The sequence below is a fragment of the Arachis hypogaea genome, chromosome 14, assembly GCF_003086295.3.
Source record: "Arachis hypogaea cultivar Tifrunner chromosome 14, arahy.Tifrunner.gnm2.J5K5, whole genome shotgun sequence".
NCBI classification, from domain to species: domain Eukaryota; kingdom Viridiplantae; phylum Streptophyta; class Magnoliopsida; order Fabales; family Fabaceae; genus Arachis; species Arachis hypogaea.
Window position 1 is genome coordinate 131,158,592 of NC_092049.1, and position 14,007 is coordinate 131,172,598.

Below are 14,007 nucleotides of genomic sequence, written 5' to 3' on the forward strand. Positions count from 1 at the left end.
CAATGTCAAAAAAATCGAAGTTTTACTAATTTTGTTGTTACGGTTTTTGAAGAGTTCTGTATTTTGAGGTTTTGTTTTGTGTTGGTTATTTATAAAATAAAAAATTATTTTCTTTCATGAGGATATAAAACGTAGAGGAGAGTAGAGTAGAGAAATTAAAATGAAAAAGAATAAATAAAAATTTTAAAAGCTAATGTGTTAAAAAAATACCTTCTTTTTAGAGAATGTTGATATTTATTTTATTTCTAATAAGGTGTTTGTTCAATTGTTTGTTAGAATAAAAACAGGTAGTCATTCTTGATTAGTGTCTTAAATTTAAATTATACACCTCGTATTTCAAGTTGAAAATACAATTTTTACTTGATATTATTTAATACAACTAAGATTTTTTCAAAATTAATCTTGGCCTTTCCAGATCTAAACAATAATACATGCTAGTAATAAATAAAAATCCTCGAATTTAACCGAAATTAAGTTAGCAACCATGATCTACATAATCATATGGCATACCTCTTACAAAAAGAATCAAGAATATTATTACATCTAAATTAAACAAAGTATACAACACAATATTTACTTCCTTGCTCTTCCCTTTGCTTTTGGATCAAAATGATGAGACTTGAGCTTCTTCTTGCGCATTGTAGAGGCAGGACCACCTCCCTCTCTGAATGGCATGCCCATAAGAACTAACAACTTTTGCGCTTCTTGATCGGTTTTAGCCGTTGTCGTTATGCAGATATCCATTCCCCTAGGTTTGCCAACAGCGTCGTATTTGATCTCCGGGAACACACCCTGGTCCTTAACGCCGACGCTGTAGTTCCCATTGCCATCAAAGCTGTTGGGGTTCAGACCTTGAAAATCTCTTGTCCTAGGAAGTCCTAAGTTGATAACTCGGTCTAGGAAGTTGTACATGACCTGTCAAATATCATGTTTTTGCGCTATATGAAAAGTGCAATAGTTATGGTTTATGTTATGCAGTCCTAAAACCATGATTTGAGCAGTTAGATTAATGAAGAAATGAAAAGTAACTTCAATTTTTTATGTTCAGATCACATACAGTATCAAGTTACACGCATTGTAACGAGTTTTCAGAAATCCATCAAAGTCTCATTTAGTAAATTCTTGGTAATAACAATATTCATGAAACTGAACACCGAATTCAATATAAACAAATGAAATGGTTAATATAGCCTATACAAAAGAAAACAAGTTCATCAGCACCCGCTCCAAAACAAAATAAAGAAATACACAAGCACGCACACACGCATACAAGGAAAACACAAGGTTTTCTTTTAACTTTTGATTCCTAAAGTACCAAGTTCAAGATAACAAAGAATAATGTTGTCTATGTAAACATTTTTTGTTACAAGATAATGTTTGACAAATGGAAGAAAGCATATTCCGCCAACAAGTTCAAGATAACAAAGAATAATGTTGTCTATGTAAAAAATTTTTGTTACAAGATAATGGTTTGACAAATGGAAGAAAGCATATTTCGCCAACAGAAAAAATACTCAACTAACAATTAGCAAAATGAAAGCATATATTCCAAATTTCCAAAATCCCAAAAAGCAACCAATTACTACTACCTATTCCAGGTTTCTTTCCAATCTGAAGAGAAGTCTGAAATCGTCACATTTTTTTTAAAGATTATTCGACTATCCAAATTCCCTTAGTCATGAATCCTCCATTACTGATGTCAAGAATTACTACCTTACCAAATCAACTGAATATACCTTAAGAAATGAAATCCTTCCTTAGCATACAACACCATTGAATTATATTCCATTACTCATAATTCATTCTACTCCTCTTTCACAAAAGAGACATCAATAAACTAACACAAAGTCCTTAGTCACATGAGGCTAAACAATTCAACAAACAGAAATTCACAGTTCACAAAGACATTTAGGTTAGCTATACCAGCGAATAATCACCCTATCTCAGGATCGATAGGCAGACTAGCAGCTGATTATCACATCCCAACAACAACAACATAGTGGTAAACACATTGTTCTCAATACCATATGCAGTGTGAAAACGTCTAGATTGTGATAACAAAAGCTCAAAAAATTCGAGTAGCTAAATATTATATCTTTGACATGCTGATTGAATATATGCAGTAAACAAATATCAATTGAATAACAGATGGCTCACCTTTCCTCTGAGTGTCACGGCTATCCCAAGTGGTTGACCTTCCCTAATCTTGAAGGTGGCAACAGAAGCCCTAGCCCGAGTCTTAATCGGTCTCTGCCCTGTGATCAGAGCCAGATCATTCATTGCTGCTTCCAAACCCTTTGCATTTTGTGCAGCATCACCAATACCGCAGTTAACTGTAATTTTCTCGATCTTCGGCACCTGAAACAATGGGCACAAAACAGAATCCAACATTGCAAGATTAAAGGATAACCAACTTATAACACTTCTATCGCATTTTTCCCACCACATTATTCAAAAATTGAACCACCCCATACCAAAAAATATTTGAACTTCAACAAGAAACCTCATGAAATCAAGCTAAATTAATATTCCTACATTGCATTTGCCACACTTTATAACACCAAAACTTAAGAAATCCAATTAACCCAACCAACAACAACAACAACAATAATAATAAAACAAGGCAAAGTATTTGATGGACTTTTCATAGAAAGTTCCATTTGATGGAGCTGTTTAAAATATTTAACATTTACTCTATGTTATTATGTATTTGTTTATTGGTATCAAAATTTCTACTTAGTAATGACTCTACAAATTATAATTTTTCATAATAACACTTGAATCACTCAAAAACCTATACAATCCCAAAGACCCAAACCGGAGACGTCCCCTGACCCATGGAAACATGACCATCCTCCTTGGGCATTGGGTTGCAGTGAAAACACATCGGCATAGTTTCAATCGAAAGATTATTATTGTTGGGTCCTCCTCCTTCTTGAGCCTTGGTGAGTGTGAGATGATGATGAAAGGTCTTGTTTTTGATATTCTTGGAATTTAGCTGGAAGGAGAATGGAAGGAATTTTGCAGCTGCAGGAGATGAAAATATCCTCAATTTTCAATCTTTTGTATCAAACACTTGATTTTGCTCTGTCTTTTTTATTATCCACAAATACCCAATCACACAATCCTAATAAAAAGTATACATTTTATTTTCTCCAAAAACCTTTAATCCCTCCCACTGAAAAACACATCTTCATTGTTTGAACTTATTATGTGGCCTTCATTAATCTGCTTCCCCTTGATTTCTCAATTGTTGACGAACCAGAACATATGCTTCAATCGTCACCGACCATGTCTGAGGAGGATGGCCATGTTCCAATGGGAGCAAAGAATGTCTCCGGTATGGAGTTTGATGAGCTTTGAGTGATTCAAGTGTTGTCATGCCAAGTTATATGTATGTGGTTTTTATTATATTATTGAAAATTTGATGTCAATATTGAATATATAATAATTATACGAGACAAATGCATAAATATTTGGACAATTCCATCAAATACTTTGCCATAAAACAAAATCCCATGAATACAAAGAAATTTTTTTATCATGCCTCTATCACATTTTGCCCCAGAATCAATAATAACAAAAAATTACAAGACCCCATAAACCAAAAACCAAAAAAGGCTACAACTTTCATTCTAAAACTTGGAAACAAAACAATCTCAAGAAAAAGTGGGTAAAGTTTCTTAAGAACCTGGTGGATATTGGTGTAATTGAACTCCTCCATGAGCAAAGGAACAATTTTGTCTTTGTACGTAGTTTTGAGACGATGAACAGTCTCTGCTTCGGACTTGTCAACGAGCACCGCAGCACCAGAATCAGAGGCCTTCACAGACAGCAATCCATGCCTTGTTCCATGAGAAAACGGAAATGATGAAGAAGAAGAGTGTGGAGGTGGAAAGGGACGAAACTGAGCAAGGAAAGAGGAACTCGACGAGTGAAGAAGAGAATGAGTGGTTGCCATTGTTGTGGGTTTTGCTCACTCCACTTCTCTGCTTCAAATATGGATATTGATTGGATTGGATCCGAGGTCATAGATTTTAACTTTATCATCCACTTGTAAAAAATTTCTTACTTTATTATTTAACAATTATTCATTTATATATTTTCTTTTTTTAACTATTTTAAATTAATATAAAGAGAGAATCATTATTCTATAAATTATATAAGAATTACACTTGAAATTCTACCTCCTTTAATAAGACAATAGAGAAAAAATAAATAAAATATTGATTTAACTTTTAAAATCATTCGATATTAAAGACTCTGAATAAGAATTAACTTAAAAACATTTTATTAAATTAAATGATATTACAATTTAAATTATAAGATTTTTTAAATAAATATTTTATTTATTGATATAGATAATTTAAACACAATTTATATTTTTTTTTTTATTATTTATTTTTAATTAATTATGAATATATCTCGTTTATAATATAAATAATTATACTCTAAACGAGATATATTGAGTATGTCACACATTTTACAAATATATTCATTTTATTTGCTTAAAATTTATATTTGTAAACGAGATATATTTATTAATTAATTTATTTATACGATTAGCGAGATAAGTAATAGAACATAAAAATATAAATAATAGCCAAATTATCTATATCGATAAATAAATCATTTAAAATATTTATTAAAAAACTCTAAATTATGTTGTAATTTTATATTTTACATATTAAAGTTATATTTATAATTTGGTATAGTGTTACTAATTTTTTAATTAGGTTTTTATACTTTTTTTTTTTAATTGGATCCTACATTATTTTTAATTTTATAATTATATTTTTTTATGTCAAAAATATTAAAATTAATAAAATATTTCTTTCAAAAAATTATATAGTCAAATATCTAATTAGATTTTTTATTATGGATACCTTCAATGCAGAAAAATATTTAGTTAACTCTATATTTTTTACTCTTGTTCATTTAAATTGAGAAAATATTTTGTACTAATAACTAATTTATTATCTATTTTGCGTCATCAATTATATCTAAGAATTGATACTTGATACTTAATTGTTAGTAATATATTTGTAAAAACATGTATTTTAAGTTTTAAGTTTTAATTTTAATTTTATTTTTATAATTTTATTTTTTATTTAATTATAACCGGATCAACTGTGTGAATCAGCGACTCATCAGTTGACCCAGTGACCCAGTCGTATGACCGGGTTAATTACCAATTCGGTTTTGATAACTATGTCACCATCACTACCTCCTCCTCCTTCTTTTTTTTTTTTTTTCATTTGAATTTCTTCTTCTCATTTCTTTTCTTTCTTCTTCTCATTCTCTTCCATCTTTATCATCATTGTCATTATCATCATCATTATCGTTATCATTATTGTCATCATCGTCGTCTTCTTCTTATACGTATAACAGTTTAAATCTAAAATGCACCAAAATTCTTTAATAATGACGACACACAAATAAACTCAGTTCAAAACAAGTTCAGACCAAGTGCACCTTATCTAAATATATAATGCACCGAAATTAAATTCAGAATACACCAAAACTAAATCCAGAATGTACCGAAATTACTTAATGATAACTAAAAACTCCTCTTCCTCCTTCTTATTCTTCATTATCATCTTTTTCTTCTTTTTTTGTTCAACCTCTCCTTCTTGTTTTACCTTCTCATTATTCTTCTTATTTTACTCTCTTAACAAGAATAAAAACAAAAAAATCAAACAAAGAAGAAGAAGAAATATATACTGCTGCAAAATCAATAGGAAGAGAAAGAACCTATATGCATTCAACTAAATAAGATTGTAATACAATACGGACATATTTATTTAAATATAATATGAGAAACAATGCTCCTAAAAGAAGAAATAAGAGCAATAGAAAAAATAAATAAAGAATAAAAGAAGAATAAAAGAAGAAAAAATTCAGTATTAAAAAATATATTTTTGTGCTTTTATAACAAAATTTTAGTGTCAAAACTAAAAAATTTATGTATTATTATTAAAAAATTTCAGTGTTATTTTTCTAATAAATTCTATATAATTCAAAACTCTTCATCTTCCTCTTCCACATCTTCTGCTACTTCTTCTTTTTTATCTTTTTCTTCATCATCTTCTTCTTTATTTTATTTTCTTATAATTCTTCTTATTTCACTCTTTTAAAAAAATAAAATAAAAAAAATCAAACAAAAAATAATAAATAACTACAATATCATATAAAGAATAAGAGGAGAAGAAAAAACAAAAATAAAACGCAACAATAGCACCACCAATAAAAGAAGGCTGAAGAGGCGCACAAAGAAACACAAAGAATAAATATGAAAAAGAAGAATGACAAAATTTTGCGCACATGTTGTGTGAATGAGTTTCGTTAGATTTAGACCAACTTAATTAGATTTAGTTGTCAAAATTAGACTTAGTTATCAAAAAGACTTAGATGTATAGCAAAATTCTAAAAAAATAATAAATCACTTGGTTATGGTTGTTAATGTGATTATAATTATCTTCTATTTTAGTTATAAAATTTGTTTATTCAAACTATTCAAATTGTTTTTGTCAATTTCGATGACGGTACAAAATTGACATCACTTATTATCAAACTTAGATGATTTATTATTGTTAGAAACAAGAGACTAAATTGGAGAAAGGATTTGTGTATTATTGAGTGTGGTCAAAAGAACAATATATAAGAGGTATACATAGGTGCCAAAAGAATCAAAGTAATAAAAGTATAGAATCCTACAATTAATATACAGATATGCTATATAAATATAAACGATGCTAACTGATCTAAAATGATTCTAATGATTCTAATGATTCTCTAACATCCCCCTCAAACTCAAGTGGGAGCTAAGGATACCATCTTGAGTTTGGATAACAAAGTCCGGAAATGAGTTGGGTGATGAGCTTTCATGAAGATATCAGCAGTCTGATCCAGTGTTCCAACAGCAATGAGACGAACAACATCAATAAGGATACGTTGCCGAACAAAGTGACAAGCAATCTCAACGTATTTGGTGAGTTCATAAAAGACATCATTATCGGCAATCTGAATAGCGTTGCGGTTGTCACAAAAAACATCAGTAGGAGACGACTGAGGAGCACTCAAATCTTTGAGAAGCCAATGAATCGAGATAACCTCAGCAGTTGTGTCAGCGAGGGCACGGTACTCAATTTCTGTGCTTGATCGAGCAGTGAATGTTTGCTTCTTAGCACGCCAAGAAATGAGAGCGTCGCCAAGAAACAAACAGTAACTAGTAGTAGAATGACGATCAGTGGGATCACCAGCCCAATCAGCATCGGAGTATGCCTAAAGGGACAAAGAGGAATGGGCAGAAAAATAAAGGCCATGAAATAGAGTGCCTATGATGTAGCGAAGAACTGCCGCATAGTGAGTAGTACGAGGAGTTGACAAGAACTGGCTAAGTACATGAACTAGATAGGCGATGTCTGGTCGGGTGACAGTTAAGTAGACGAGTCCTCCAACTAGCTGTCAATAGAGAGTAGGATTATCCAAGACAGTGCCATCCATAGGAGTAAATCGAACATTAGGCTCAAGAGGAGTAGACTCAGTGCGACTATCTGTAATTCCGGCTCGAGCAAGAAGATCTGAAGCATATTTAGCTTGAGAGAGATAGATGCCATCATCGGTGGATATGACTTCTAGACCAAGAAAATAACTGAGAGAACCAAGATCTTTCATCTCAAAAGTACGCTGAAGGGACGCCTTGAGATCAGAGATACCATCAACATCATCTCTAGTAATGATCATGTCATTAACATACAGAAGTAGAAGACAACTCCACGTTCACTTTTACGAATAAAGAGAGTGTTCTCATGAGGACTGCAAGTGAAACCAAGACTGCATATGGTAGTATTGAACTTGTCAAACCATTCACGAGGAGCTTGCTTAAGCCCATAGAGTGCCTTGCGAAGGAGACAAACTTTGCCAGAAGGATAAGGATAACCCGGAGGGGGTTTCATATAGACCTTTTATTTCAAATCTCCATTAAGAAATGCATTCTTCACATTCATCTGATTGATAGACCATTTTTTGACCGCAGCAATGGCAAGAAGAGCTCGAACATATGTGAGACGAGTAACAGGAGCAAAATTCTCTTCATAGTCAATACCGTACTCTTGCGTACAACCCTGAGCAACCAATCATGCCTTATAACGGTCAATAGAACCATCAGAGCGAGTCTTGATCTTGTATACCTATCTGCTTTCCACAACTTCCTGATTAGAAGGAGAATCAACCAAGTCCCAAGTGTGTGCTTTTTCAAGTTCCCTGTATTTCTTCCTGCATTGCTTGTTGCCAATTTAAATTTGTAGAGGCTTCTTTGAATGACTTAGGTTCATGTTGATGAAGAATAGTAGAAAAACAATGATAATCAAGAAGATGAGGAGGTGGATTTCTCACCCTGGAACAACGAGTGGAAGGAGGAGGCATGACGGTAGGAGTAGGAGCGTCATCCGGTATGGAATCATCGAGAGATGGAGAAGGCGGAAGAACAGGAGGCTGTGGAGGGTGACTCGAGATAGAACTTGTAGAATTATCACTAGGAAAAAGATCAACATTGAGTTAGTGAAAAAAGGTGATTGAGTAGGAGGAATAGACTCAAAGGAGGAGAACCGAGAAAACATGTGATACTCCCAGAAGACAACATGACGAGATATACGAATACGTTTAGAGAGAGGATCCCAACAACGATAACCCTTGTATTCAGTGCCATAACCAAGACATACAAGCCCGATGTTTAAGTTTACTATGTTCATGAGGCTGAATAAGAACAAAACAGACACAACCGAAAACTCGAAGAGAACTATAATCTGGGGAGGTACGATAAAGATGCTCAAAGGGAGTAACATTACCAATAACAGAAGAAGGGAGTCTATTGATAACATGAACAACAGTAAGAACAGCTTCACCCCAAGTACGCTCAGGACACTACCAAATTACGGTAATTCTTCATTGCCATACTCAATTGAGATGGTTTGGTTCGATGAAGACGTGAGTTTTCTACTAATATTTTTTATTTTATTTTAAATTTATATTATTTATATTTTAAATTTGTTTGTTTATCCCCATCTAATTGTTCTTTGATTTTTGTTTATCAATTCTAAAAAGGAAAAATACACGCCTCAGTTAAGAGGATTCTTGTGTCTCGATTCGTGACAAGGAGGTAAAACAAGTTTTGGGAAAGAGCTGTGTAGAGATACTTGATCCACTCCTATTGGTAAGTTCTAACCAATATTTATTTCTAAAAACATTAGTGAAGATATTTTTAATGTTAATTTTATATTATTTATTATTAATATATTATGTAATACCCTACAGAAAGGAGATCTATCGGATACACCTACACTTTTACTCAACCTAATTGATAAGACCTTCCTCTTCATCGTTGAAGTTTAAATATTTGATAATCCATATTTTTCACCTTTTTATAAAGTTAAGAAGATGACTGATAATGTGGACCTCATAAATAAATTCAGAAAGGCTCACCCTATTCAAATTGTGAGTACAGTTATAAGTGTACTTTCTATTAAAAAACTATTTATTTTTCTCTTCCTTGGTCATTAGTAGTATCTAATTTATAAATAATAATTAATAACTAATTATAATTTTAGGATGTTGACTACACCGGTAGTTTGTTTCCAACTTCAAAGACTTCCTCAATCATTGAAGGGGAGAAAGTAGAAGGTGTTAAGGTATTTGTTCAAAAAATGAATTTTTTGTTTATTTGTTTTCTCAAAGTTAGATCTTTATTTTATTAAAAAAATATTATTGAAATAAAATCAAAGGTGAGAAGGAAGTCTTTAATTTAATGTAGTATTTTGTACAGAATTTGTTGCTTGAATTCTCCAATAAAGTTGCGGACAATGATGAATCCGAAGTTTTGGAAAATGCTATTACACCAACCAAGCGACTATCCTCGGTGTCGGAAGATTCGAAGGTGCAAGGAGATACCTCAACTTGCAAGAAGATCAAGATTGAAAATGAAACTTGAGAATTTGGATGCACATATTTTAGAATCCCTTTTAAAGTATATCTAACAGAATAATGTCAAGCATATGTTTGTTTTGGTGGAAACATTGTCTTTTCTTGAGTTGTTATTTTTCTTTTGGTTCTTTTAGATTTTTATGTTTGGAATTTAGAATTTTTTTTAAATATAAATTAAAGTTATTTGGTTATTACTTATGGTTTTATTTTTAATTCAATTCACACCGTTGATATTCTGTTAATTTCTAATTTAGTATTTAATGTCATAAAGTTATAAATTTCTCATATGAATTATTGTCGATACAATTAGGTTAGTTAAATGTGTACTTATTTTAAAAAGAAAATCTAATTATAATTTTTAATTTAAGTATTATGTTTAAAATTTTAAATTTAAATTCAAATAAACTTTTTTTTTGAATTTTTAAGTAAGCAATTGGGTTTGAGAATATTTTTTAAAATTTTATATAATTTATAAGCTACTATGCTAATTACAAAAGATTATATTAAAGTAAATAGAATTACCAGTCTTATTAAAATGTGAGGTTATTTATACTATTTAAAAAAATTTTAATTTAACATTTTTCTATATTTAATTCTATTTCTAATGTTGTTCCGATAAAATTGAATTAATTTAAGAAATTTTATTTAAAAATTAAAATTTGTACTAACTAATTAGAAAATTCTATTTAAAATTTTAAAATTTGAAATTCTAATATTAATTCCTAATTAAATGATTTCTTAACCGTTTCGATTTTTAAATTTAAATTTTTTTACTTGCCACATTTATAAATTTTCTCTTTACTCAATTTACATTGTTATCTTTTAGATTATTTCTGCACAATAGAAGTACTTTCATTTTTTCTCTTTTTAAATATTTTTTTCTAAATTTACGTAATTTATAAGGTTATTAATTTTTAGATTGTATTTAATTTTATTATCGACAAATAATAGGATTGACACTATTTATGACGAAACTAATAAAATCATTTTTAAATTAACAAATTCCTATACTCCTGATGAACAACGAACGCTTAATTAGAAAATTTTATTTAAAAATTTAAAATTTGCACTAACTAATTAGTAAACTCTATTTAAAAATTTGAAATTGAAAATTCTAATACTAATTTCTAATTAAGTGACTTCTTAACCGTTTCAATTTTTAAATTTAATTTTTTTTATTTGTCACATTTATAAATTTTCTCTTTACTCCATTTACATTGTTATTTTTTAGATTATCTCTGTACAATAATAAAAGTACTTTCATCTTTTTCTCTCTTTTTAATTATAAACTATTCATTTTTAATTTCTTTAGTTAAAGAAATAAAAAAAGATTTTAACTATTAGTTAAATTTATTGACTGTGAGATTAAACTTATATTTATTTAAAAAAAGAAATTTTTGTGAAAAAATATATATTATTTTTTGTAAAATATATTTACGTAACTAAATAAATGAGAATGAAAAGAAAATTAAAGCCGCCATTGAAGCTAAATTGACCATTTAGTTATTTATTTATTGAGTAGAGATGCAGAGGAGTGAGGAGGTTGAATTCAAACAGGATAGTTGGTGAAATGGTTGGAAAAAAAATAGAGAGAAAATGAGAACTACATGAATATAAATATATAACAAAACATAACGATTGATTTAGAATTTTTGATGGAATAGAAACAGAGAAGAAGGAGCAAATGTGCATGGTGGGTCATGGGTATTTTGGCCAAATAAAACCCCATAAAATACAATATTTTCTATACATTATTTAGCTATTGACAAGTAATAAATTATTAGTTTATACTGTCTTCGTAATATTTTACTAAATTTATTTATAAAAAAATTATAGGAAATCCGAGTGATAGTTACAATGGTGTGCATTTTGAATCGGTATTGTCAGACATTACAAATAGCAGCATCAATATAGGTTGATTTTTGGATGAATTTTTTTGAAACTTATTTATGTGAATATGCATTCACTTTATGTATTTTGATTTTTCTACCATTTATTCAATTATAAACTTTAACAGAAAATTTGTTCAAAACTAATGTCACGAATTATCTTATTAGGTAATAACCCAACACCATATCGACCAAGGTCTCCAATTACTAATCCACACTCTGTAGGTAAAAAAGAACAATGTGCCAATATTAATAGTATTAGTAATTCATGTATCACACGTGGAGCATATGATAGCCCATGTCATGAGACAAGTCAACAATAGTTTCAACAAATATCAAACAATATCGACCAGTTACAAAGCTAGCGTATGTTAATATGCTTTTATTACTTAAAGACCAAATATTTAATTTTTCAATTGGTCTATTAAAAATAATCTTTGGTATATGCTATATAATTATTATAGATTCATTGGAAACAAATCGAATTAGATTAGCTTTCAGTGATGAGATTAACCTTTCATTTGCCTGGAGAGCAAAATATCATCTTTAAAGACGATGATGATCTTGAGAAAATCGTGGAAGAAGAGGAAGAAAAATGTACGATGTTCTTAGCATGGATGGAGGCTAATAAAAAATTTGAATCAGGTCAAATTTTGACATATGCTGAGTTTTCAAATTAATTTGTTTATGATAGAGAAGCAAGGGAATGACATCCACGCAAAAGAGGGTATTCTATCGGGAGGTTAAACTATGTTCCATCGGGTATAGGTGATATTTATTATATGAGAATTTTGTTAGCTGTTCAGAGAGGTTGCACAACATATGAGTCTATTAGGACAGTTAATGAAATTACATATTCTAGCTTCCAAGATGCTTGTTATTCCATGGGACTATTGTGCGATAATAGGGAATTCATTATAGCTACTAATGAGGTAGCTGAACTTGCATCTGGTCATGAATTGAAAAAATTATTTACGATGCTATTGATATCTAATAGCATTAGTAACCCAGAGCGTGTTTGGAATGCAACTTAGACATTATTAGCAGATGGAATACTATATGAGAGGAGAAAAGCTTTGAAAAATCAAGATATTTTACTGTCTTTTTTTTATATCAAGATTGTATTCTCTTATTATTTTTATTTTATTAATAATATTAATAGCTTTATTCTAGAATTACTTATTAAATATTTCATAAAACTACCGTGTGCTTTTGCTAGGACTAAACATGACTGATGACGAATTGAAAAACTTCAGCCTTATTGAGATTGAGAAGATACTCAACAGCAATGCGAAATCTTTAAGAGACTATCAATCAATGCCATATCCTGAGATGTCTGATGTTCGCCTTTTTTAGAATAAGTTAATAGAGGAGAAGTTAGCATATGCACAAATGAGTTGACTCATACAAACTTATATACGGAACAAAAGATGACTCATGAGCAAAGGTTAGTATTCAATGAGATACTCAATACTGTTATTACAGACTCTGGTAGTTTTTACTTCCTTTATGGGCATGGTGGGTGTGGTAAGACATTTATTTGGAATGGACTTTCTTCTGCTATTCGGTTTAGAGAAAAGATTGTTTTAAATGTCGCATCCAGTGGAATTGTGTCTTTACTCCTACCTGGTGGCAGAACGGTTCATTCTAGATTTTCAATACCCATTACAATTACTGATGAATCTACTTGCAATATCAAGCATGACAGTTTGAAGGCTGAGCTACTCATCCAAAGTAGCTTAATAATTTGGGATGAAGCTCCAATGCTCAATAAAATGTGCTTTGAAGCACTTGATCGGACGCTCAGGAATCTTATGTTAGTTACCAATCAACATAAGACACATCAACCATTTGGTGGTAAGGTTATTGTTCTAGGAGGTGATTTCAGACAGATTTTCCGGTGATTTCGAAAGGGAGTAGACACGATATATTGTCATCAGCTATTAACTCATCCCATTTGTGGTCGTTTTGTAAGGTTCTGAAACTGTATATGAACATGAGGCTTCTAATGTCTTCTTTAGATCAAGATGGAGCTGAAATGAAAAGATTTGCTAATTGGATACTTGATGTTGGAAATGGAAATATTGGTTCTGTTGTTGGTGATAAATCAGAAATTAAAATTCCAGATGTCTGTTGA

At 30.5% G+C, this 14,007-nt stretch overlaps 2 protein-coding genes across 2 annotated transcripts; one reads left to right on the forward strand and one right to left on the reverse strand.

Annotated features, from left to right (window-relative positions):
• Positions 1 to 438: 438 nt before the first annotated feature.
• Positions 439 to 4,070, reverse strand: LOC112744190 (large ribosomal subunit protein uL5c). Its single transcript, XM_025793737.3, has 3 exons — positions 3,692 to 4,070; positions 2,158 to 2,358; positions 439 to 915 (listed from the first exon to the last, which is right to left on the reverse strand). The coding sequence occupies exons 1-3, from the start codon at positions 3,959 to 3,961 to the stop codon at positions 574 to 576; spliced, it is 813 nt and encodes a 270-aa protein (XP_025649522.1). The 5' UTR covers positions 3,962 to 4,070; the 3' UTR covers positions 439 to 573.
• Positions 4,071 to 13,300: 9,230 nt separating this feature from the next.
• On the forward strand, positions 13,301 to 14,007 carry LOC140178745 (uncharacterized). The gene is made up of 2 exons (XM_072215982.1): positions 13,301 to 13,732; positions 13,846 to 14,007. Exons 1-2 carry the CDS (start codon positions 13,301 to 13,303, stop codon positions 14,005 to 14,007), a joined length of 594 nt encoding a protein of 197 aa, XP_072072083.1.

What these genes read in the sequence shown, in the direction of transcription:
- LOC140178745 (XM_072215982.1), top strand. Translation starts at nt 13,301, where the DNA reads ATGACTCATGAGCAAAGGTTAGTATTCAATGAGATACTCAATACTGTT. An exon ending in ATCAACCATTTGGTGGTAAG is followed by an intron (nt 13,733 to 13,845) that starts GTTATTGTTCTA and finishes TCGTTTTGTAAG; the next exon opens with GTTCTGAAACTGTATATGAA.
- LOC112744190 (XM_025793737.3), bottom strand. Translation starts at nt 3,961, where the DNA reads ATGGCAACCACTCATTCTCTTCTTCACTCGTCGAGTTCCTCTTTCCTT. An exon ending in ATTACACCAATATCCACCAG is followed by an intron (nt 2,359 to 3,691) that starts GTTCTTAAGAAA and finishes CCATTGTTTCAG; the next exon opens with GTGCCGAAGATCGAGAAAAT. An exon ending in CCGTGACACTCAGAGGAAAG is followed by an intron (nt 916 to 2,157) that starts GTGAGCCATCTG and finishes GATATTTGACAG; the next exon opens with GTCATGTACAACTTCCTAGA.